Source organism: Zonotrichia leucophrys, chromosome 24 (assembly GCF_028769735.1).
Source record: "Zonotrichia leucophrys gambelii isolate GWCS_2022_RI chromosome 24, RI_Zleu_2.0, whole genome shotgun sequence".
Classification (NCBI taxonomy): domain Eukaryota; kingdom Metazoa; phylum Chordata; class Aves; order Passeriformes; family Passerellidae; genus Zonotrichia; species Zonotrichia leucophrys.
The window spans coordinates 3,425,622-3,447,772 of NC_088193.1; the positions used below are offsets into that span (position 1 = coordinate 3,425,622).

Sequence of the window (22,151 nt, forward strand, 5' to 3'; positions counted from 1 at the left end):
TAGCTGGATGTTTCCTGGCCATATTTCACCCTGTTTAACCAAGGATTGAGTGGGGAAAGGTTTTCCTTGGGCCTTGAAGTTGAGGAGTGTCATGGGGAGAACTTTGAGGTGCAAAAACCAAACCCAATTAATTCTCCAACACACTTTGGTGTCTCCCACCTCAAGTGGAAGAATCAAACCCATTTATTTCTTCCTGCTGTGCATTTGGAAGTCATTGCTGTAAGGATTTTCCTTCCTCTTCCCCAGAGGCGGAATTTCTTTCCTCTTCCCCCCGAATTCTCCAGATCTGCATTTGCACAGAACTTCTGTTCAAAATGATTATTCCATGTTGCTGGGTGCTTTTAAGTGATTTCCCTGCGCTTCATCCCAGTTCTGCTGGAATATTTTGGGGTCAGCTCTTTAGCTGGGATGTTTCCTGGCCATATTTCACCCTGTTTAACCAAGGATTCAGTGGAGAAAGGTTTTCCTTGGGCCCTGACATTGAGGAGTGTCATGGGGAGGACTTTGAGGTGGAAGAACCAAACCCATTTAATTCTTCACTTTGGTGTCTCCCCTCAATGGAAAATCAAACATTATTTCTCCTGCTGTGCATTTGGAAGTCATTGCTGTAAGGATTTTCCTTCCTCTTCCCCAGAGGAGGAATTCTTTCCCTTCCCCCAATTCTCCAGATCTGCATTTGCACAAACCTCTGTTCAAAATGATTATTCCATGTTGCTGGGTGCTTTTAAATGATTTCCCTGCACTTCATCCTCAAAGCTCTGGAATTTTGGGGTCAGCTCTTTAGCTGGGATGTTTCCTGGCCATGTTTCACCCTGTTTAACCAAGGATTGAGTGTGCAAATGTTTTCCTTGGGCCTTGAAGTTGAGGAGTGTCATGAGAAGGGCTTTGAGGTGGAAGAACCAAACCCATTTAATTCTTCCTGCTGAATAAAATACCTGCTGTGCATTTGGAAGTCATTGCTGTTAGGATTTTCCTTCCTCTTCCCCAGAGGCGGAATTTCTTTCCCCTTCCCAAATTCTCCAGATCTGCATTTGCACAGAACCTCTGTTCAAAATGATTATTCCATGTTGCTGGGTGCTTTTAAGTGATTTCCCTGCGCTTCATCCTAATTCTCTGGAGATTTGGGGTCAGCTCTTTAGCTGGGATATTTCCGGCCATATTTCACCTGTTTAACCAAGGATTCATGGAGAAAGGTTTTTCCTCGGCCCTGACATTGAGGAGTGTCATGGGAGGACTTTGAGGTGCAAAAACCAAACCCAATAATTCATCAAACACTTTGGTGTCTCCCGCCTCAAGTGGAGAATCAAACCATTTATTTCTTCCTGCTGTGCATTTGGAAGTCCATTGCTGTTAGGATTTTCCTTCCTCTTCCCCAGAGGAGAATTTCTTTCCCCTTTCCCAGAATTCTCCAGATCTGCATTTGCACAGACCTCTGTTCAAAATGATTATTCCATGTTGCTGGGTGCTTTTAAGTGATTTCCCTGCGCTTCATCCCAGTTCTGCTGAATATTTTGGGTCAGCTCTTTAGCTGGGATATTTCCTGCCTAGTTCACCCTGTTTAACCAAGGATTCAGTGGGGAAAGGTTTTCCTTGGGCCCTGACATTGAGGAGTGTCATGGGGAGGACTTTGAGGTGGAAGAACCAAACCCATTTAATTCTCCAACACACTTTGGTGTCTCCCACCTCAAGTGGAAGAATCAAACCCATTCATTTCTTCCTGCTGTGCATTTGGAAGCCATTGCTGTAAGGATTTTCTTTCCTCTTCCCCTGAATTCTCCAGATCTGCATTTGCACAGAACCTCTGTTAGAAATGGTTATTCCATGTTGCTGGGTGCTTTTAAATGATTTCCCTGCGCTTCATCTCAGAAGCCAAGAGGAACTGGGTGCCCCAGGGGACCAGCAATGCTGCACAAATCTCCTGAACCCATTTTGCCTCACCAGAAATGGTTACTCAGTGATACCATCCAGTAAATTCCGAAAAATAAGTCATTTTCTTACTTTTTCCTCTTTTCTGGTTCATCTGAGTCATAATTTATTTTTTTTTTCTACAATGCTGCAGCCAACATTTGCTGCCCAGCGTGAGGAAATGTGAGCACCTAAGCCATAATTTGTCACCTAATTAAGTGACCTGGTTTTCTCAGGAGCAGGATGTGTTTTCCAGCTCCCACTGCACTCAGCAGTTGTGGAAATCAGGCCACTTTTGCATGGCTGGGACCAGTTTTGAGGAACTCAGCTTTCTAAAAAAGCTGATTTTGGCCTGGCAGCTGGAGGATGGGTCCTCTCCAGGGTGGGATTTTCAGAGACTTACCAGTTATCAGCATCATTTCAGAGACTCATTCATGCATGTTTAAAAATCATAATGCAACTGAATATAAAAATACAACAAGAAAATAAAAAAAAAACACTCAGTGGGTCATGGAAATAAAATATCCTACAGAAAAAAATAAACCCAAGAGAATCACTCTTTGAGGGTCCTTATCTTAAAATATCCTCTGTCTCTGTATCCTTTTAAGAGATCCCCCCTCTTTTAGAGAGATCCCCCCTTATCTTTTAGAGAGTTTCCCCTTCTCCTTCAGAGAGTTCCCCTTTATCTTTCAGAGAGGCCGCCCCTATCTTTTAAAGAGGTGCCCCATATCTTTTAGAGAGGCCCCCCTGTATTTTAGAGGGATTCTCCTCATCTTTTAGAGAGATCCCCCTTCTCTTTTAAGAGAGATCCCCCCTTATCTTTTAGAGAGTTCCCCCTTATCTTTTATACAGGTCCCCCCCTGTCTTCTAGAGAGTTCCCCTCTATCTTTTAGAGAGTTCTCCCCTCTATTTTAGAGAGCCCCCTCCCATCTTTTAGAGAGTTCCCCATCTTTTAGAAAGCTCCCCCTTATCTTTTAGAGACTTCACCCCTATCTTTTAGAGAGTTCCCCCTTTATCTTTTAGAGAGTTCCCCCTTTATCTTTTAGAGAGTTCCTCCTCCTGTTTCAGCTCCTTTGCCTGAGCTGCTTTCCAAACCAAAGCAGTTTCTGCTTTGCATAGAACATTTTCCAGAGCAGAGCAAGGTCAGCCAGGCAGGAGCCCCAACCCACAGCGTCCACCACCCCAAACCCACCAAATCCATCCTCCCAGAGGGCCCAGCCCTGCTGATCTCCAGGGAATTCTGGCAGCAAAACAGCTTGGGGAGGAAGTGTTTTCATCATCACGCATTTGCAACACAGCCTTTCAGTTTTTCTCTTCTTTTTTTTTTTTTTTTGGTTGTTTTTTTATCATTATCAGCACTATCAGCATTATCTCTCTGCCTTCCTCTTACCCCTCCAAACGAACCAAGCTGTGTGTGCTCAAGGGGTGGGGAGGGCTGAGCACAGCTGAGTCAACAGCACATGCCAGGGGCTGGGGGTGACGCTCAGGGATGTCCTGGGGCTGGGGGTGACGCTCAGGGGTGTCCTGGGGCTGGGGGTGACGCTCAGGGGTGTCCTGGGGCTGGGGGTGACGCTCAGGGGTGTCCTGGGGCTGGGGGTGACGCTCAGGGATGTCCTGGGGCTGGGGGTGACGCTCAGGGGTGTCCTGGGGCTGGGGGTGACGCTCAGGGGTGCCCTGGGGCTGGGGGTGACGCTCAGGAGTCTGGCTGGGTGAGTCAGGTGCCTGGCGGGACGTCAGGATGTCCTGGGTCTGGGGGTGACACTCAGGGGTGCCCTGGGGCTGGGGGTGACGCTCAGGGATGTCCCGGGGCTGGGGGTGACGCTCAGGGGTGCCCTGGGGCTGGGGGTGACGCTCAGGGGTGTCCTGGGGCTGGGGGTGACGCTCAGGGGTGTCCTGGGGCTGGGGGTGACACTCAGGGATGTCCTGGGGCTGGGGGTGACACTCAGGGGTGCCCTGGGGCTGGGGGTGACGCTCAGGGTGCCTGGGGCTGGGGGTGACGCTCAGGGTGCTCCGGGGCTGGGGGTGACGCTCAGGGGTGCCCTGGGGCTGGGGGTGACGCTCAGGGGTGCCCTGGGGCTGGGGGTGATACTCAGGGGTGCCCTGGGGGTGTCAGGGCATTGGGAAAGGCTCCACTGCAGGCACGAGGGGTGACAAAGCCCAGCCACAAGTGACAGAAGGGGTGACAAAGCACAGCCACAAGTCCTGGAGGCTCCCTGACCCCAAACCCACAGGCTGGAGCTTGGATCTGCTCCCTTTCCCTTGGGGAAATGGGCAATTCTGCACCCTCACCAGCTGAGCTCCTGTCTCTGCCTCATAACCCTGAAATTTCTGTCGTTTTCTGCTTTTTTCACTCATAATTCTTGCTCCATTTGGGTTCTGGGTGGATCCCTCCCTTTGGCTGTCCCAGGTGCCACAGCTCCTTTCCCTGCTGGTGTGGAGCACGTGGAAAACACAATTCCGTGTTAAAATCTGTGATTTGGGCTGGTCTGCTCAGAAAACTCACAGAACAGGAGAGCTGGGTGCTCCCAGCTGGAGGGAAAAGGGATTTAGAGGCATCCTGAAGGGAAAGAAGCAGAAGAGCTTTTTGGACTAAAGGGAACTTTTCTAAGATGGAAAATCTCTGTGTGTGCCCTCTCGTGGCTGTTGAATTTTTCTTCCCCTCACTGCAACTCCTGCACTTTCAGACCCAAACTTTTAGGGTTTCATGCTGAAATTGCCAGCAAAGACACCATTAAATGCTGGTGTTTCTCTACTAATTGCTAATTTTTAGGACCATTTCTAATTTGATTTGCAGTTGTCAGTGAAGGGCTGCATTGTTCTGCACAGAATTCTGTCTGAGCTTCATTTTTGTGAGTGAGCTTGTGGGGCAGGCATTGCATGTCCCCAGAATGGCATATTATTGCAATGCAGATAGATTTATTATAGATTTATATTTAGATTTATATGTAGATTTATATTTATATAAATAAAACATAGTCCCTTAAAAGAAACCCCAATTCCTCCATGCTTCTGTGCATGGAAGAAAAAGTGGGGAAGTAGGAAAACCCAGAGGTGCATAATTCATATTTTGTGCTGGTTGCCTGACTTTGCCCTTCAGTTTATTGGGATTTCACAGGTGGCATATCCAAAAAAAACCAATAAAAACGCCTCAGGGGTTGGAGAATTGGAAAGAGCATCTCACAAATGTCCAAACACACAGTAATGGACTCAGCAGCACTGAAATTCTCTTTTTATTTTGCTCTCTCTGCAGACAAAAAGCGCTGGCATCGACAGGAGGAAGGAGTGTTCAAGCAGCATGCGACTGGTTGGTATGAAGTAATAAATGTTCAAAAGTAGCAGAAATGGTGAATTTGGGGTTTAACCATTAGAATGTGGGATGTTTAAACAGGGGTGTTGTGTGAAAAGCACCTGCAAATAAAAACATCCTTTTTATGTGTTACTGAGGTGCTGTTTAAGTGCTGGAAATGAGCCTGGATCTGCAGCAAATGGGTTATAATAATGTTGGGGTTTTTTGTTTTTTTAATGACTAAGCAGAGGTGACTGAGTCAGCAGAGGGTCGAGGCAGTTTCTGTAATTGCCTGTCACATTTTAGTCCCCAGGGTTTTGGCCAAAGTCCTTGAATATGTGGGAATAAGAGCTTTGTTCAGAGGGACCATCATTAGGCAGGGCCCTGCAGGGAGAGTGGGCTCTGTTAAATCCCTTTGGTGCCCTTAACAGGAGGCACTGGGGGGAATAAATTCCCAAACAGGTGGGAAAGGGAATAGGGGAGAGAAGGATCCCCCACCCTCTGCAGCTGATTCCTGTGCTCTCCTCCCTGTGCTTTGCGCTCTGAAAGGCACAAAAGGCAGAAGCAGTGACCTGGCTTAGATCTTCAGAGCATCAGGCTGAAAGTAAAACCCAATTTTCTGTATTACTGAGCAGTGCTAATGGGCTGTAAGTGAGGCAGAGCAGCTCTGCCTGACCCGCCAGAGCTGCATTTTCCCATGGAGGGACAATGAGTGGCAGCACAGGGGGAGCTGGTTTGGTTGGGGGAAGAAAATCTGTGATTATCTCTCAGAATCTCTGCTGGTCACAGTGACTCTGAGATACGTACAAGCTTCTTTTCCCCAGCCCAACAGTCGAAGGAGGAGTCAGGATTTTTCAATTCTCATTCTCAAGGTTGTTTATTGTTTCTTATCTATAAAATTCTTTCTCGGACCCACCAAGGTCTGGCTGGCAGGTCAGGTTGAGGCACACTGGTGTTATCTTTCATACTAAAAACTACGTGTTCAATATTTACAATTACTTCCCAATACCCATCACCTGTGTTAGACAGAGATTCTATTCTAAACCAATTCAAAAGTGCCACCAGCACGGCAGAAGATGGAGTCCAAGAAGAAGAAGGAAGAAGGACAAGGCACGCCCAAATTCCTTCATCTTGGTCAGGCCATGAAGGAAAAGAGTCCCTGAGGGTGGTGATGGAACCTGGAGAGATCCTCCAGAGCTCTGGGCTGGGATCTGGGCAGAGGAAATCCCAGAAATTGCTCATTGCAGAGCCAGAGCGTCTCTGGGAGGGCAGGACTCACTGCCACACCTCAGGGGACAGCTCTGCAGAGTCACATCTCCCTTTTAGAGCGCAGAAACAACCCAGACAGAAAAATCTATTTTTCACCCCGTGACAAACTAACTATTATTCCACCTAAACTCTCTTGACTTGTAATTCTTCATATAAAGGCTGGTAATTTTTTCCGTGGGTAAAAACCAAAGGCACAGTGGTTTTGGGCCCTGTGCTGAGGACTCTGAGCCCCCTGGGCAGGGCCTCAAGCCCTCCAGGGCAGCCAGAGGAATTTCCTGGGTTCCAATGATTATTTATTGATTCAGGAGCTCTTTCTGCCCGCCAGGCTCTTCTCCCACGTGGGTGACCCGTTCCTGGACGACTCGCTGCCCCGCGAGTACGTGCTGTACCTGCGCCCCACCGGGCCCCTGGCGCAGAAGCTCTCCGAGTTCTGGCAGCAGTCCAAGCAGATCTGTGGCAAGAACAAGGCCCACAACATCTTCCCCCACATCACCCTCTGCCAGTTCTTCATGGTAAGGCACAGCTCCTCTCCCCTCTCTCCCTCAGCCATTCCTTGCCGGGCTCGGCCTGGAGATTTCATCCTGGTTTAGGGGGTGCTGGAGGAGGGAATTGGTTTTTTAAGCTGTTGTTTTCAGGGAAGAGCAGCAGCAGAAGACAGAATTCTCATCCTCTGCAGTGATCCTCGGTGTGAGAATGGGTGGGGAGAGCTTGAGGAGGTTACTTGGGGATAGCTGATCCTGCTTTGAGGACAAGGGAGGGGCCGAGGATTTCTAAACATAGATTTCTCTTTTGTTGTTGTTTTATTTTTGTTTTCCATGCCCCTGTGCTTTTTCTCACTGCATGGGGGGAAAGCTAGGCCACTGCCACCCACCCTCATGCCCTCCTGTGCTGCTTCCTTGGCAGTGTGAGGACAGCAAGGTGGACGCCCTCACGGAAGCCCTGCAGGCCACGGTGATGCGCTGGAAATGCAAATTCCCCGCGCCCCTGCCCCTGGAGCTCTACACGTCCTCCAACTTCATCGGGCTCTTCGTCAAGGAGGACAGTGCTGAGGTGCTCAAGAAGTTCGCTGCAGACTTCGCTGCAGAGGCGGCTTCCAAAGCAGGTGAGGGACTGCTCTGGCAGCAGAACAAACAAAGCTTGGATGCCGTGAGAGCACAGCCTGGGCACTGTCAGAAAAACAAAGTTTGGGGTCATGAAAGAGCCCAGTTTGGGCATTGATAGAAAACCAAAAGTTTGATGCCATGACAGCCCAGTTTGGGAATTGTCAGAAAAAATAAAGTTTAGATGCCATGAGAGCACAGCCTGGGCCTTGTCAGAAAACCAAAGTTTGGATGCCAAAAGAGCTCAGCTTGGGCACTGATAGAAAATCAAAACTTTGAAACCATGAAGTAGACCAGTTTGGGCATTGATAGAGAACCAAAACTTTGAAGCCATGGAGGAGCCCAGTTTGGGCATTGATAGAAAACCAAAATTTTGATGCCATAACAGCCCAGTTTGGGCATTGTCAGAATTGCCAAAGCTTGGATGCCAAAAGAGCTCAGCCTGGGCATTGTCAGAAAACCAAAATTTTGGTGTCATGAAGTATCTCACCCTGGGCATTGTCAGAAAACCAAAGTTTGGATGCCAAAAGAGCTCAGCTTGGGCATTGATAGAAAACTAAAACTTTGATGCCATGAGAGCCCAGTTTGGGCATTGTCAGAAAACCAAAACTTTGAAGCGTGAAGGGCATTAGAAAAGCAACTTTGTTTCTATGAAGGAGGACATTTTGGGCAGTGTCAGAAAAACCAAACCTTTGGTGTCATGAAGAAGCAAAGCAGCTTCCAAAGCTCATATTTTGGCCTTTTCAGAGCCCCAAAGCTCTGCTGCCACCAAGAAGCAAAGCTCAAAAGCAAATCCCCGATTTTTAAGTGAAAACTCGAACACCCCAGCGGGTGCTTTGCCTTTTCACCTGGGAGATGTCTCACCCTGAGTTTGCAGCGCTGTTTTGGAGGGGAAGCTGACATTTGGTGGTTCTTTACCCTTTCACAGCTGCTCTGAGCTGTTTCCTGCCCCTCTCGCCGCCTCCAGCCACCGCCACAAAACTTTCCTCGGCCATTTCAAGGCCGTGGTTGTTTTTTCTCTGCATTTCTGAGGTGTGAGGAGGGCTCTGGGGGAAGACCCCAGGTTGGTTGGTTGGTTGGTTGGTTGCTCTTTCCAACCTCAGAGCTCACAGGTCCTCCATGATCCTCTCCTGCTTCTGGAGAGGGAATAACCAGAACCTCATCCTCTCCACTGCTGAACAACCTCTGAATATCCTCCAGTCACCCCCAAAATGGGAAATCACAACACCCTGGCAGCACTGGGACATCTCACTGGACAATCCTCCCACCCTCCATCACTGCTTGGCCTGGTTTAGTCCTGCTCCATTTAATCCCAAATTTATCCTGGACTTTAAATGCACAACTGGTTTATTCCTCCCCAATTTAATCCCAGGTTTATCCTGGAGTTTAAATGCACAACTGGATTAGTCCTTCCCCATTTAATCCCAAATTTATCCTGGACTTTAAATGCACAACTGGATTAGTCCTTCCCCATTTAATCCCGGGTTTATCCTGGAGTTTAATGCACAACTGGTTTAGTCCTTCCCCATTTAATCCCAAATTTATCCTGGACTTTAAATGCACAACTGGATTAGTCCTTCCCCATTTAATCCCAGGTTTATCCTGGAGTTTAACACACAACTGTATTGGTCCTTCCCCATTTAATCCCAGGTTTTTCCTGGAGTTTATACTCCAGGAAAACACTACTGGTTTAGTCCTTCCCCATTTAATCCCAGGTTTATTCTAGACTTTAAATGCACAACTGGATTAGTCCTTCCCCATTTAATCCCAGGTTTATCCTAGAGTTTAAATGCACAACTGGATTAGTCCTTCCCCATTCAATCCCAAATTTATCCTCGACTTTAAATGCACAACTGGTTTATTCCTCCCCAATTTAATCCCAGGTTTATCCTGGAGTTTAAATGCACAACTGGTTTAGTCCTTCCCCATTTAATCCCAAATTTATCCTGGACTTTAAATTCACAAGTGGATTAGTCCTTCCCCATTTAATCCCAGGTTTATCCTGGAGTTTAAATGCACAACTGGTTTAGTCCTTCCCCATTTAATCCCAAATTTATCTTGGAGTTTAAATTCATAACTGGATTTTGGGCCTTCCCCGTTTAATCCCAGGCTTTTCCTGGAGTTTATACTCCAGGAAAACACCACTGGTTTAGTCCTTCCCCATTTAATCCCAGGTTTATCCTGGAGTTTAAATGCACAACTGGTTTAGTCCTTCCCCATTTAGTCCCAGGTTTATCCTGGAGTTTAAATGCACCAAAATGCAGCAAATTCTGCATTCCTGGGCTGTTCCCATGCTGGGCAGGCACTCAGAGCTCTGCAGGGATGCTGTGGGTCTGTCCCTGCTCCAGGGCAGGGAGCCAGAAGGGTCCAGAACCTCTGGAATGTGTTGCTTTCACCTGATCTAGAACATCCCTTCCCTTTAGAAAAGGAATTTTATCTTTAAAAAGAAGATTTTGGAAGGCAGACTTTGAGTGGGTCCAAGGACACTGCAGCCAGCGAGAGTGGGATCAGTGTTTCCCTCCAGCACAGCCAAAAATGAGATTTTTATCCAAAAAATCCCCCTGACCCAGAATAAAAAGCATTGGTGGCTTCCAACAATCTTCTGCCCCAAGACTGCTCCAATTCAGGCCAAATTGGGGCTTTTAGGGGAAGGCAATTGGTGCATTGCAGCCACAGCTTGGTCGGGTTATCACATTAAAGTCTCTGGGTTTGTTTTTTGAACATATTTTTTATTGCTGATGAAAAACAACAACAACAAAAAAGATGGATGAGCTTGCAAAGCTGCCCTGGCTGGCGCTTGGAGCCAAGCCTCTGAATAGCTGCAATTGTGACTGAATAATCAGTCAAATCTAATTGCAATTTTTGCTTGAATAAGCATGAATAAATTACGTGCAAACAATGTATCCTGTGATTTCCACATCGACTGGAAGAGCCCAAATATTTCACATCTTTTCACCTGGAATGATCCCCTGATGCAGATTCTTTTTTTTCTGCAGGATCAGTTTGAATCATTATTACATTTCCACATTTTGGGAATACCTCACCCTCAGTGGCTAAACTGATAATCCAACCAATGTCCAGGGAAAAGATTTAATGAACTTGCACAAGCCTGCAAATTCCATGGGTTTGTAATTCAGTGCAGCAGAGAGAACAATGGAGGGAGAATGAAAATCATGCTTTTGAACCTGCTTATTTTGGAAAGATCCTCAGCTGCTCATTAAAGCCTCCTGGATTTCCTACCTGGAAAAAATCTCTTTTTTTTGGCAGGACATCCTGCATGTCCAGAGCTGCAATAAGGATTGTCACATCTCTGATAATTTTCATTATTAGAGACCTCCTGTGGATGCTGGCAGCCTGGTCAGAGAGAAAGTCAGATAAACTTTCAGAGAGAAAGATAAATTTTCAGAGAGAAAGTCAGATAAATTTTCCCAGGCATTTTTCTGAGGGAGCTTTGAGAAAGCTCAGAGAAAGAATTAAAATAATCTTTAATCTTAGCAGCTGATGTTTTGAGCTCGTTGTTTACTCATTTGATGTTTACAAGAAGGGTGTTGTTCCTAATTAGCCACTGAGGTGAGGGGTGTTGATTGAGGACCCACCAGGTCCAGCTTTCTCAGAGCAGTCTATAAAAGAATGGGATGTCTAATAAAATTTGCTGTTGCCTTCTGAGAAGACCTTGGAGCCTGTGTTGCTTTGTTCAGCTGTCCCCAGTATGATAGCAACAGCCTCACACTCCCAATTTCCAGCTGAGCTCTGGTTTGTTCCACTTGAGCGTCTTTGCACGTCCAGCTCTGTTAGAGGCCGCAGTCACTCACCTGGCACAAAGGGGTTTTCAACCCTCATCTCTGCAGGACTCCGGGCAGCTCTTCAAAATGCAGTTTATTGTATCCAAAATGCAGTTTATTGTATCCAAAATGCAGTTTATTGTATCCAAAATGCAGTTTATTGTATCCAAAATGCAGTTTATTGTATCCAAAATGCAGTTTATTGTATCCAAAATGCAGTTTATTCCATCCAAGATGTTACAGGAGCCCAGGGTTGGGGGCAACAGAGCCTGTGCCCACAGTGTCAGCTCCAGCTGCAGGCAGGCCTGGAGACCCTTTGGTTTTGGTCACAATGCATTATTTACTTTTCTTTTGGTTACAATGCATTATATATTTTTCTTTTGGTTACAATGCATTCTATACTTTTCTTTTGGTTAATTGCATTATACATTTTTCTTTGCTGAGCATTTTAACACAGCAGAACCAATCTATACCTTAACTTTTATATCTAGCCTATCATAACTGCTGTAATTTCCATATTCATGTCACTGTTCTCCAATCACTAACAGTCAGTACATTACAGTTGAAGCTAGAAGTTGTTTATCAGTTTTCTTGCAGTGGAAAATTCTGAGACCTTTTTTCTACTTGCCACATTTGCTGCCTTGTTTGCCTGTGCTCTCTTTCTGCTTGGCAAAAACATCTTCTTGTTTGGGGTGGGTTTATCCTTTGCTCTAAGCCATAAAAACCCCTTCTAACTAACACACCCTTTGCCTCCTTGGTTATCCAGCGAGACTGGCTCAGCAATTCTTTCCTTCTCTATCAAAATTTGCTTTCAAATGAAATCTTCAGGCTCCACATTCAAAAATCTTTCTGCCAAGCGCAGACATCTGTGAGACTTTCCTGCCAAACTTTCACCCCACGCCTCTCCCCACTGCAGATGTGCACGTGGAGCCCCACAAGAAGCAGCTCCACGTGACCCTGGCCTATCACTTCCAGAGCAGCCACCTGCCCACGCTGGAGAAGCTGGCCCAGAGCATCGACGTCAAGCTGGGCTGCGACTGGGTGGCCGCCATCTTCTCCCGCGACATTCGCTTCGTCAACCACGAGGTAAAAGCCCTGCAGCTCCTCCCAATGAGGCACAAGCTTTGGGGAATTTAGGGGTTTTGGAGGAGCTGAGGTTTTAGTTAGAGATAAGCTCTGTTGGAGTTAGTAGAGCCCTGCAGCTCCTCCCACCGAGGCATAAGCTTTGGGGAGTTTAGGGGTTTTGGAGGAGCTGAGGTTTTAGTTAGAGATAAGCTCTATTGGAGTTAATCAATGGGTAGGCCTTGATGAAGTTAAGAGTTAATAATTAGCTAATAATTGATTGCTTGTCAGCACAATGTTGGGTTAGCTGGGTTTATAATGAAGAATACAGAAACTGATAAAGAGCTTTTAGGAACATGAGACAATTGTGGCCTCCTCTGCTCTAAAACCAGTTGAAGATGGGAATGGAAGTTCTACCCAGGGTTCATTTGTCAGATTTGCATTGAAAAGGTAGAAAGGTCAGAACGAGGAAGACTTCATTGACTTCCTCATTTTGGGACCCCTCCCCATGAAAGGGACCACTGACCCATTTTGAGGAACAAACTACGAATGGTTAATAACTTTTGAATTAATTACCATAGGAAGCAGGGAATGGGATGTACCAAAGTTATGAATATGCATTTGTATTTTGGGTATTCAATACCTGTATGGATAAAAGGGCTCTGTAATCACCTGTAAATTGTGGTGTGTATTTGGGAGCTATCCCACAATAAACACACACTTTCTAACTTTAAACTGTTAGAGGGTTTTTGTCCGTCACAGTTGGATATCGGTACTAGATCAATATCCATATTTTAATGAATCATCACCGCAAAAAATTGCCCCTCTGTTGAAGGGTGGCATTGCAGCAGCTTTACACAACTTTTCCAGGTTTTGTCCTGGGAAGGGCTGTGAGATCAGAGAAAAGAATGAAAAACAATTCTTATCTCCACTTGCTGCACCTGGTGTTGTGCACGCATGGAGTGTGTTATGGGAATTTGTTCACCAAATCCTTTGGTTTCTTAATTAGCCAGTGGTGATGGTGTTTTAACTAAAGCACCAATCAATTCCACCTGTAGCAAACCAGAATATAAAAAAGAGCAATGAGTTTCTTAATAAAGATTAATTTTCATTGGAGTATATGCTAATTATTACCCAGCTGATGGTATGGAGATTTGTTCACCAAAGGGTGGTTTCTTAATTAGCCAATGGTGATGGTGTTTTCACTAAAGGACCAATCAATTCCACATGTAGCAAACTAGAATATCACAGAATCACAGAATTTCTAGGTTGGAAGAGACCTTTAAGATCATCAAGTCCAACCCACGTTCCAACACCTCAATTAGATCACAGAATCACAGAATCACAGAATTTCTAGGTTGGAAGAGACCTTTAAGATCATCAAGTCCAACCCACATTCCAACACCTCGACTAAATCATGGCACCAGTTGAGGTGCAAATATATATATAAATATATATAAAAGAGCAATGGGTTTGTTAATAAAGATTATTATTTATTGGAGTCTGTGCTAATTATTACCCAGCTGGGGGCCCGTTTGACGCGACATTAACAACATTTTGTGCTTTTTCTCCCCCAGACTCTGCAAGTGATCTACCCCTACACCCCCCAGAACGACGACGAGCTGGAGCTGGTCCCAGGGGATTTCATTTTCATGTCCCCAGTGGAGCAGAGCAGCACGAGCGAGGGCTGGATTTATGGCATTTCCCTGGCCACTGGCTGCTCGGGGCTGCTGCCTGAGAACTACATCACCAAGGCGGATGAATGTGGCACCTGGGTGTTCCATGGGTAGGTCAGGCTGCTCCTCTCCTTTCCATGGCTGCAAAATGGGCTCAGGGATGGCTTGGGAAGCTCCCTGGAATGAAGGTTGGGCAGAGTTAAAGAATAAAATAGCGATTTATTAAAAGGGTTTTAAAGATACACCTTGGGTAGTACAAGAGCCTGGCCAAGGCTACACGCAAGATGGACCCCAAGTCATGAGTTGTCACAATTTTAGAAGTTTTGGTCCATTTCCATATTGGGGTTAATTGTCCAATTCCAGCTCCAGGTTCTACAGTCCCACCCTCCCAGTTTGCTCTCTGTTGTTCAATTTTCTGTTGTTTGTTGCTCCATTCCCTGTTATTTGCAATTTTTGGGGCTGAAGCTGCAGCGGTGTCCTTGGTTTTGGGGCTGGACAAGGATTGTTCTGGATTGTTCAAGGATTGTTCAAGGACTGTTCACAAGCTGTGAGGAGAACTTGAGCTGACACTTTGTATGAAGTTCAGAGTCACACACTAAGGCAGAATCCAGAAAATGTGTGGGTTTTATATTTTTCCAGAATCTGGAAAATAGAAACTTATAATATAAATATATAATATAATATAATATAATATAATGTAATGTAATGTAATATAATATAATATAATATAATGTAATGTAATGTAATGTAATGTAATGTAATATAATATAATGTAATATAATGCAATGCAATGCAATGCAATGCAATACAATACAATACAATACAATACAATACAATATAATTATACTCAAAGTTAAGGCATCATCAGCAGCTGGGATTTCAGCTGGGGCAGGGATGCTGAGAAGGGCACTGAGGGGAAGGAGCTGGCACACAGAGCCTCATCTCAGCCAAGCAGCAGCAGATGCTCTCCCTTAGCATGGGGCTGGAGGACAAGGTGAATTTCGCCGATTTTTGCAGCAGCTCTTTGTGGCTGATGGAGCTGCAGCAGATGGCTGCTGAAAGCACTGCTGTGCAGGCACCTCTGGCTGGGCCTGCCATCAGCAAGGTGTAAATTTGAGAGTTAATTTGGGAACAGACATCTTCCCCCTGCTGGGGAGGACTTTGGATCAGCAACATTCTTTGGGATATTCAGGAAGATTTTTAGGATCTTGTTAATAACTTCAGTGAGAATGCAGCCCTCATCTTTTAAATAAGGTTATGCCTCTTGATTTTGGTGGGAATTCATGAAACAGAATGCTGATCCTGAAATCATTAACTCACCCCTCATTTATCCCTGCCAGAGCAGGGGAGACAAGGCACCATCTGGAAGGCAGGAGATGGATTTTTTCCCCCAAAACCCCAGAATTTTGGGGAAAGGCCTCCAAACAATGAGCTGTCCTTAGGAGATGACTCAGCTGGAGCAGCCTCAGCAGTTTGTGTTTTCCAGCAGCACTGGGGACAGGCTGGTGGCTCTTCTCCAGCACACTGAGAGTTTGCCTCTGCCTCATCACCATTCCCAGCAAATCCTGCCTCTATAAATAGATGGTGAAGCCTTTGTGGCCTTTATTAAAAGAGAAAGAAAGGCTCAGAAATTGTGTGGCAGCTCCTGGGGGCAAAGGGAAGTGGGGTAACCAAAAAAATCCTTGGCATTCTCCAGACCAGTGTCCTTAAAAAATGTCATATGGGTAAAGGCAGGAAAGGGATGGAATGGGAGGAAGGGCTGACAGCTGGGACAAATTCACTTTGTGCAGAAATATGATTCTCTATTCTGTTCACACAAATATTCAAGTTGTGGGGTCACTGAGGATGGATCAGTGCTGACCCCAATGCTCCCCCTGCATTTGGACAACGGGGGGAACAATTCAACAGTGCCAGCCCCTGCTGGGAGCTCAGGAATAATCCAGCAGCTCAGTGTCATCCTTGCACCCTGATTCAGCAGATAACAGATCAGGACCAACATCATAATGGGTTTTTTCCTCCTTTAAATCATACAACTCACGCAGGTGACCTATTTCTGTCCCACTGGCAGAGTCACTCGGGGCTATTTTACCAGCTGTGACACCCCTGTGAGATTTTATCCCAACTGCTGCTATCAGGAAGCAGCTCCTGCTGCATTTAAGGCACTGAAAAGTGCCAGCTCTGGCAACTCTCTCTGTCAGAGTAAATGACCACATCCATTACCTGATAATGTTCTTTTTTTAATGACTAAGCAGAGGTAACTGAGTCAGCAGAGGGTCGAGGCAGCTTCTGTAATTGCCTGTCACATTTTAGTCCCCAGGGTTTTGGCCAAAGTCCTTGAATATGTGGGAATAAGAGCTTTGTTCAGAGGGACCATCATTAGGCAGGGCCCTGCAGGGAGAGTGGGCTCTGTTAAATCCCTTTGGTGCCCTTAACAGGAGGCACTGGGGGGAATAAATTCCCAAACAGGTGGGAAAGGGAATAGGCAGCACTGAAAATTGCAGGAGCAACAGGGGGAGAAGCTGTTTTGGGCACAGAAACCCTGAAAACTGCCCAGGGAGAGGCCCCAGCTTCCTGCTGAAGCCACAGCTTGTGCCAGAAATGAGTGCAAATTCCCTGCAGGCATTAATTCCCAAATTTGGGATCACAAATCCACGGTCAGTGACATGGGCAGGTCCCCAGGTGATGTTAGTGAGCATCCTGTGGTCACCAGGAGGGTCCTGGTGTTTTCCATGAGGACATTCCAGGGTGGAGAGAACCTCCCAGGGCAAAGTTCGGGAATTGTTCTGTGAGTTGTTCCTAAGGAAACAGCCCATGGAGATGGAATTGTCTCCTCACGTGTGTGCATCACCTGGCAAGGTGCTCTCAGAGCAGCACTAAACCCCAAATAATAATAAAATAGTTACAACAATAATTACCACCGGCTCCTGGAGGCTACAGAAACATCCTGAGAGCACAAAAACCATTCCCAAAGACAATGTTTTTCTATTTTTGGCAGGTCCTACTCCATCCTGAACACCTCATCCTGCCCGTCCCTCCAAGCCTTTGCTGATGGAGCTCTGGAGAGAAGGCAGCAGGAGGACCAAGGGCCAGGGGACGCTGGGCCTCTCACCATCATCTGCCAGAACGTGCAGGTAGGGACCCACAGCCAGAAATCATGAGGGACAGCCTTCCACTGAATGGATTTTCCCCAAAAAATTTATCTTTTCACTCCCTGCAGCACAAGTTACAGAGTTTTTAATGACACAACCCTGTCCCCAAACTGCCCCTTCAGCTGCAGGGTCTGCTCTGACCCTTGGGCCTGTCTGCAAGCAGAGGGTGTTGTTCCATCAAAAGGGGATCACCTTCAGCAGCCACACCATTGTTTCCCAGTTGTTCAGTAACTGAGGGATCTCAAAGCTTGCTTTCATTTCAATCTCGCTTATAGTTTCCAAATTCTCAAACTTTTGTGCCAGACAATGATATTGATAAGGTGGTGGGTACTAGGGTAGCTATAGATCCAATGGTTTCAGGAACTTACGTCTTAAGAGAGGAACTCACTTGCTGCGGCAAAAGTCTAAATATGGACTACACTGGACAAATTTAGACTAGCTTTTTTTGTTTATTAGTATATCAGCTTCAGAACATTGTTAGATGTTAACAGCATGCTGGCTTAAAGGAAAATGTCTCCGAAGGTGGGGTAAAACGGAATGACATAAAACCATCTCAGTTTAGATTTCAACCAATCACACCAAAACAAGACATATTGACAAGCTTTCTATCTAATCTTATAAAACATACGTAAGAGTAGTTAAAACAAAGACTGGTTCATAAAAGACAAAGAACAGAGCTCTATTCATGGTAACCTTCTAAAGATATAGATTAAATAAACTTGTTGCCATCCTAAAGCCAAATCTACAGAGTCCTATTGTTATTTGTCACGTTTACTGCTTGGGAAACTTTTCTGCTTGCTTGGGAAACTTTTCTGCTGTAACAGAACTTCGGGCCACATCTTGAGGCCTAAATACTCTTTGTTAACCATTTCTTATAAACCCTCTAACTTTATGGATTCCCACACTTTCCTGTTTCATCTCCCCCAACATCAGCCCCTGAGGATAAGCAGCCAGCCGGGCCCTCAGAAGCGCTGCCTGTTCGTGTGCAGGCATGGAGAGAGGATGGATGTGGTGTTTGGCAAGTACTGGCTGTCCCAGTGCTTCGATGCCAAAGGTGAGCCCAGCGTGCCGCATATCGGGTAAAAACTTATTCCAAAAATGCCTTAAAATGTCATAGTTGAGATGGTCACAACCATAGATTGGTCACAACCAATCAATAGATTCCTCTATTCAAAACCTTGTGGTGAAAGGATGATTTCACAACTCCCTTCTTTCTAAACTCTGATATTCCAACCTCCTGTAAAAGTGGAATGTTTGTTGTGGGATAGAAATGACATTCCCTTGGGGAAATCAGTCCTAAAAATAAAAAATAAAAATAAAAATTTGAGAACCTTAGCAACATTCTGTGCCGACTTTGAGCTGGTGAGAGGTGTTTAATTTAATTTTGGGAGATTCCTGATGGATTTACATGGGGAAAAAAAACCAGCTTATGAGCCAGGCTTAGGCAGGACAGCACAGCTGAGGTGGTGGGAGAGGGGAAAATCAGGTGTGATGTTCCTGCCTTTGTCTGAGGGAATAATTGCAGCTCGGCACCTCTCCCTGCAGGCAGGTACATGCGCAGCAACCTGAACATGCCTCACAACTTACCTCAGAGGAGCGGTGGTTTCAGGGATTATGAAAAGGATGCTCCCATCACCGTGCTGGGCTGCACCCAGGCCAGGCTCGTGGGTAAGCGCTGCTCAGCAGGCAAAGCTTGCAGCTGGACTGGGGGGATTTTGGGGGGGATTTTTGGGAAGGAATTGTTCCCATGAGTGTGGCTCATTCATGGAAGTGTCCAAGGCCAGGTTGGACAGGGTTTGGAGCAACCTGGGGTGGCGAAAAGTGTCCTTGTCCAGGGGGGTTTTGGTTTTTTCCAACCCAAATAATTCCATGGTTCCATGAAAATCTTGCCCAGGAAGGTTTGTTATCTTCCTCCCACTTCCTCCCATTATCTTCCCCCCATCAGAGACAGGAAACGTTCAAGGCAGGAAAAAAATGGATTGGATGCTCTGAGCTAACAGGATTTAAATCTTTCAAGGATTTAAAGGAATTGTTCCCATGAGTGTGGCACATTCATAGAAGTGTTCAAGGACAGGGTTTGGAGCAACCTGGGGTGGTGAAAAGTGTCCCTGTCCAGAGATTTTGGTTTTTCCAACCCAAATAATTCCATGGTTCCATGAAGATCTTTACCAGGAAGCTTCATTATCTTCCACTTCCTCCCATTATCTTCCCCCCATCAGAGAAAGGAAATGTTCAAGGCAGGGAAAAATGGATTGGATGCTCTGAGCTAACAGGATTTAAATCTTTCAAGGATTTAAAGGAATTGTTCCTCATGAGTGTGGCACAGGTTGTTTATACACAGAATTGTCCAAGGCCAGGTTGGACAGGATTTGGAGCAACCTGGGGTGGTGAAAAATGTCCCTGCCCAGAGATTTTGGTTTTTCCAACCCAAATAATTCCATGGTTCCATGAAGATCTTGCCCAGGAAACTTCATTATCTTCCACTTCCTCCCATTATCTTCCCCCCAGATAAAGAGAAAGGAAACGTTCAAGGCAGGAAAAATGGATTGGATGCTCTGAGCTAACAGGATTTAAATCTTTCAAGGATTTAAAGGAATTGTTCCCATGAGTGTGGCACATTCATAGAAGTGTTCAAGGACAGGGTTTGGAGCAACCTGGGGTGGTGAAAAATGTCCCTGCCCAGAGATTTTGGTTTTTCCAACCCAAATAATTCCATGGTTCCATGAAGATCTTGTCCAGGAAACTGCATTATCTTCCACTTCCTCCCATTATCTTCCCCCCACCAGAGAAAGGAAATGTTCAAGGCAGGAAAAATGGATTGGATGCCCTGAGCTAACAGGATTTAAATCTTTCAAGGAGCTTTTCAAAGTCCCTTCACCTTCCCCAGCAATTTCCCTCTTCCAAAGGAAACCTCATCTCCCTCAGCTGCTGCAGCTGAGGAAAAGGCAAAGCAGAAATGTGGGACATGGGGAGAATCAGAGCCGTCAAAGGATGAATGCATTGGGAAAATTTTGTTATTATCCACATTATGGAGCACTGCAGCAGTGTGGCTGTCACCTCCTGCAAAATCTGCTTTTTTCCCCCAGTTTGCCACACCAGCATCCTTTTATCAGCCTGCCTGGCTTTATGTTGTCACCAATCATTTCCAGCGCTCTCCCACCCTCCCCATCCTCATCCCTGAGCCTGTGCTTTGTGCACAGATGAAATCCTTTGTCAGTGAAGCAGCACATCTTGGGAGCTGTGATGGGAGAGCCCAGCCCTCAAACACACAGCTCTGAGCATTTCAGCTCAAATCCTTCCAGCGCTCCTTGCTGGGCGCAGCCAAACTGGGGCAGCTAAAATTATCCTGCCTTGTTTGAGCACAGATAAATCACAGGGCAGCTGTGGGTGCTCAGGCTCCACATGGAGCAGGGACAGAAGGGACCCTGTGAGTGTCACAGCACTTTGCTGGTGGCACTCAGGGGACAAGGACACACTTTGGGTGGCATTGAAGAGCTCCAAGGAAGAGCTCCTTGTCCCCTGAGTGCCACTTTGCTGGTGGCATTCAGGGACAAGGACACATTTTGGGTGGCATTAACAGCTCCAAGGACACTTTGCTGGTGGCATTTGGGGGACAACGACACACTTTGGGTGGCATTAAGAGCTCCAAGGACACTTTGCTGGTGGCACTCAGGGGACAAGGACACACTTTGAGTGGCATTAACAGTTCCAAGGACACTTTACAAAGTGTTATCTTTTAAACACATTTTAAATTGGTGGCATTCAGGGCACAAGGACACACTTTGGGTGGCATTAACGGCTCCAAGGACGCTTTGCTGGTGGCACTCAGGGGACAAGGACACACTTTGGGTGGCATTAACAGCTCCAAGGAAGAGCTCCTTGTCCCCTGAGTGCCACTTTGCTGGTGGCATTCAGGGACAAGGACACATTTTGGGTGGCATTACATGCTCCAAGCACACTTTGCTGGTGGCATTTGGGGGACAACGACACACTTTGGGTGGCATTAACAGCTCCAAGGACACTTTACAAAGTGTTGCATTTTAAACACATTTTAAATTTAAATTTTAAATTGGTAGCGTTCAGGGCACAAGGACTCACTTTGAGCGGCATTACCAGCTCCAAGCACACTTTGCTGGTGGCATTCAGGGGACAAGGACACACTTTGGGTGGCATTAACAGCTCCAAGGACACTTTGCTGGTGGCACTCAGGGACGAGGACACACTTTGGGTGGCATTAGGAGCTCCAAGGACACTTTGCTGGTGGCATTTGGGGGACAATGACACACTTTGGGTGGCATTGAAGAGCTCCAAGGAAGAGCTCCTTGTCCCCTGAGTGCCACTTTGCTGGTGGCATTCAGGGACAAGGACACACTTTGGGTGGCATTAACAGCTCCAAGGACACTTTGCTGGTGGCATTAATGGGGTCTGAGGACACAGTGCTGATGGCATTAAAAGGGTTCAAGGACACACTTTGCTAATGGGGTCCAAGGACACACAATTTGTGACATTAAAGGCATCCAAAGACGCTTTTCTGGTGGCATTTACAGGGTCTGAGGACACTTTGCTGGTGGCATTAACAGGGTCTGAGGACACACTTTGCTGGTGGCAGTAAAGGTGTCCAGAGACACATTTTGTGGAGAATTAAAGGAGTTTGAGGGCACAACTTCCTGGCAGCAATAAATGGTTCCAAGGACACTCAACTGGTGGCATTCAGGGGACAAGGACACACTTTGAGTAGCATTGAAGAGCTCCAAGGACACTTTGCTGGTGGCATTAATGAGGTCTGAGGACACTTTGTTGGTGGCATTAAAAGGGTTCAAGGACACACTTTGCTAATGGGGTCCAAGGACACACAATTTGTGACATTAAAGGCATCCAAGGACACTTTTCTGGTGGCATTAACAGGGTCTGAGGACACTTTA

The 22,151-nt window shown here is 46.3% G+C and overlaps 1 protein-coding gene across 2 annotated transcripts in view; it reads left to right on the forward strand.

Moving 5' to 3' along the window:
* Positions 1 to 22,151, forward strand: part of UBASH3B (ubiquitin associated and SH3 domain containing B) — a 99,278-nt gene that overhangs the window by 66,904 nt on the left and 10,223 nt on the right. The window contains exons 2-9 of one of the 2 annotated variants that reach the window (XM_064731954.1): positions 5,156 to 5,209; positions 6,786 to 6,972; positions 7,364 to 7,562; positions 12,259 to 12,428; positions 13,982 to 14,190; positions 17,076 to 17,211; positions 18,163 to 18,283; positions 18,775 to 18,897. In XM_064731954.1, coding sequence (XP_064588024.1) covers positions 5,156 to 5,209; positions 6,786 to 6,972; positions 7,364 to 7,562; positions 12,259 to 12,428; positions 13,982 to 14,190; positions 17,076 to 17,211; positions 18,163 to 18,283; positions 18,775 to 18,897 — 1,199 coding nt within the window. Of the gene's footprint in view, positions 1 to 5,155; positions 5,214 to 6,785; positions 6,973 to 7,363; positions 7,563 to 12,258; positions 12,429 to 13,981; positions 14,191 to 17,075; positions 17,212 to 18,162; positions 18,284 to 18,774; positions 18,898 to 22,151 lie in introns of both variants that reach the window. The other variant, XM_064731955.1, reaches the window with a different exon arrangement.